Below are 2,153 nucleotides of genomic sequence, written 5' to 3'. Positions count from 1 at the left end.
CAAGTGGATTAGCGCTTAAATCGACGTTCCCGGCTCGAATTTGGGGTACTGTGGACACAATTCGATGGTATTGGCCTCCGGGAGCTATCCCAGAGTGCTCCATTCTGACCGCTCTGGACAGCACTCTCAACTCAGATGCACTGGCCAGGTAGACAGGAAAAGAACCGCGAACTTTTGAATCTCATTTCCTGTTTGGCCAGCGTGGCAAGCTGCAGGTGAGTGCACAGCTCATCAGCAGAGGTGACCATGATGGAGTCCCAGAATCACAAAAGAGCTCCAGCATGGACCAAACGGGAGGTACGGGATCTGATCACTGTTTGGGGAGAGGAATCCGTGCTATCAGAACTCCATTCCCGGTTTCAAAATGCCAAAACATTTGTCAAAATCTCCCAGGGCATGAAGGACAGAGGCCATAACAGGGACCTGAAGCAGTGCCGCGTGAAACTTAAGGAGCTGAGGCAAGCCTACCAGAAAACCAGAGAGGCAAATGGCCGCTCCGGGTCAGAGCCCCAAACATGCCGCTTCTATGATGAGCTGCATGCCATTTTAGGGGGTTCAGCCACCACTACCCCAGCCGTGTTGTTTGACTCCTTCAATGGAGATGGAGGCAATACGGAAGCAGGTTTTGGGGACGAAGAAGATGATGATGATGAGGAGGTTGTAGATAGCTCACAGCAAGCAAGCGGAGAAACCGGTTTTCCCGACAGCCAGGAACTGTTTCTCACCCTAGACCTGGAGCCAGTACCCCCCGAACCCACCCAAGGCTGCCTCCTGGACCCAGCAGGCGGAGAAGGGACCTCTGGTGAGTGTACCTTTTAAAATACTATACATGGTTTAAAAGCAAGCATGTGAAAGGATTACTTTGCCCTGGCATTTGCGGGTCTCCTAGATGTAGTCCTAAAGCCTTTGCAAAAGGTTTCTGGGGAGGGCAGCCTTATTTCGTCCTTCATGGTAGGACACTTTACCACTCCAGGCCAGTAACACGTACTCGGGAATCACTGTAGAACAAAGCATTGCAGTGTATGTTTGCTGGCATTCAACCAAAATCCGTTCTTTATCTCTCTGTGTTATCCTCAGGAGAGTGAGATATAATTCATGGTCACCTGGTTGAAATAGAGTGCTTTTCTTCAGGGGACACTCAGAGGTGCCCGTTCCTGCTGGGCTGTTTGCCTGTGGCTGAACAGAAATGTTCCCTGCTGTTAGCCACAGGGAGGGGGGAAGATTGAGGGGGTAGTCACGCGGTGGGAGGAGGCAAAATGCGACCTTGTAACGAAAGCACATGTGCTATGTATGTAATGTTAACAGCAAGGTTTACCCTGAAAGAGTGTAGCGACTGTTTTATAAAATGTGTCTTTTTAAATACCGCTGTCCCTTTTTTTTTCTCCACCAGCTGCATGTGTTTCAATGATCACAGGATCTTCTCCTTCCCAGAGGCTAGTGAAGCTTAGAAAGAAAAAAAAACGCACTCGCGATGAAATGTTCTCCGAGCTCATGCTGTCCTCCCACACTGACAGAGCACAGACGAATGCGTGGAGGCAAATAATGTCAGAGTGCAGGAAAGCACAAAATGACCGGGAGGAGAGGTGGAGGGCTGAAGAGAGTAAGTGGCGGGCTGAAGAGAGTAAGTGGCGGGCTGAAGACAGGGCTGAAGCTCAAATGTGGCGGCAGCGTGATGAGAGGAGGCAGGATTCAATGCTGAGGCTGCTGCAGGACCAAACCAGAATGCTCCAGTGTATGGTTGAGCTGCAGCAAAAGCAGCTGGAGCACAGACTGCCACTGCTGCCCCTCTGTAACCAACCGCCCTCCTCCCCAAGTTCCATAGCCTCCACACCCAGACGCCCAAGAACGCGGTGTGGGGGCCTCCGGCCAACCAGCCACTCCACCACAGAAGATTGCCCAAAAAAAAGAAGGCTGTCATTCAATAAATTTTAAAGTTGTAAACTTTTAAGGTGCTGTGCTTAAAGTGCTGTGTGGCATTTTCCTTCCCTCCTCCACCACCCCTCCTGGGATACCTTGGTAGTCATCTCCCTATTTGTGTGATGAATGAATAACGAATGCATGACTGTGAAGCAGCAATGACTTTATTGCCTCTGCAAGCGGTGATTAAAGGGAGGAGGGGAGGGTGGTTAGCTTACAGGGAAGTAGAGTGAACC

General features: G+C 50.6%; 1 protein-coding gene across 1 annotated transcript; it reads left to right on the top strand.

The window, feature by feature from the left end:
- The first annotated feature begins 246 nt into the window (after positions 1-246).
- LOC140911945 (uncharacterized) lies at positions 247-1,932 on the top strand. Its single transcript, XM_073346107.1, has 2 exons — positions 247-802; positions 1,391-1,932. The coding sequence occupies exons 1-2, from the start codon at positions 247-249 to the stop codon at positions 1,930-1,932; spliced, it is 1,098 nt and encodes a 365-aa protein (XP_073202208.1).
- The last annotated feature ends 221 nt before the right edge of the window (positions 1,933-2,153 follow it).

This window comes from Lepidochelys kempii, chromosome 5, assembly GCF_965140285.1.
Source record: "Lepidochelys kempii isolate rLepKem1 chromosome 5, rLepKem1.hap1, whole genome shotgun sequence".
In the NCBI taxonomy this organism is placed as follows: domain Eukaryota; kingdom Metazoa; phylum Chordata; order Testudines; family Cheloniidae; genus Lepidochelys; species Lepidochelys kempii.
This window is presented reverse-complemented; position numbering and strand designations above follow the sequence as displayed.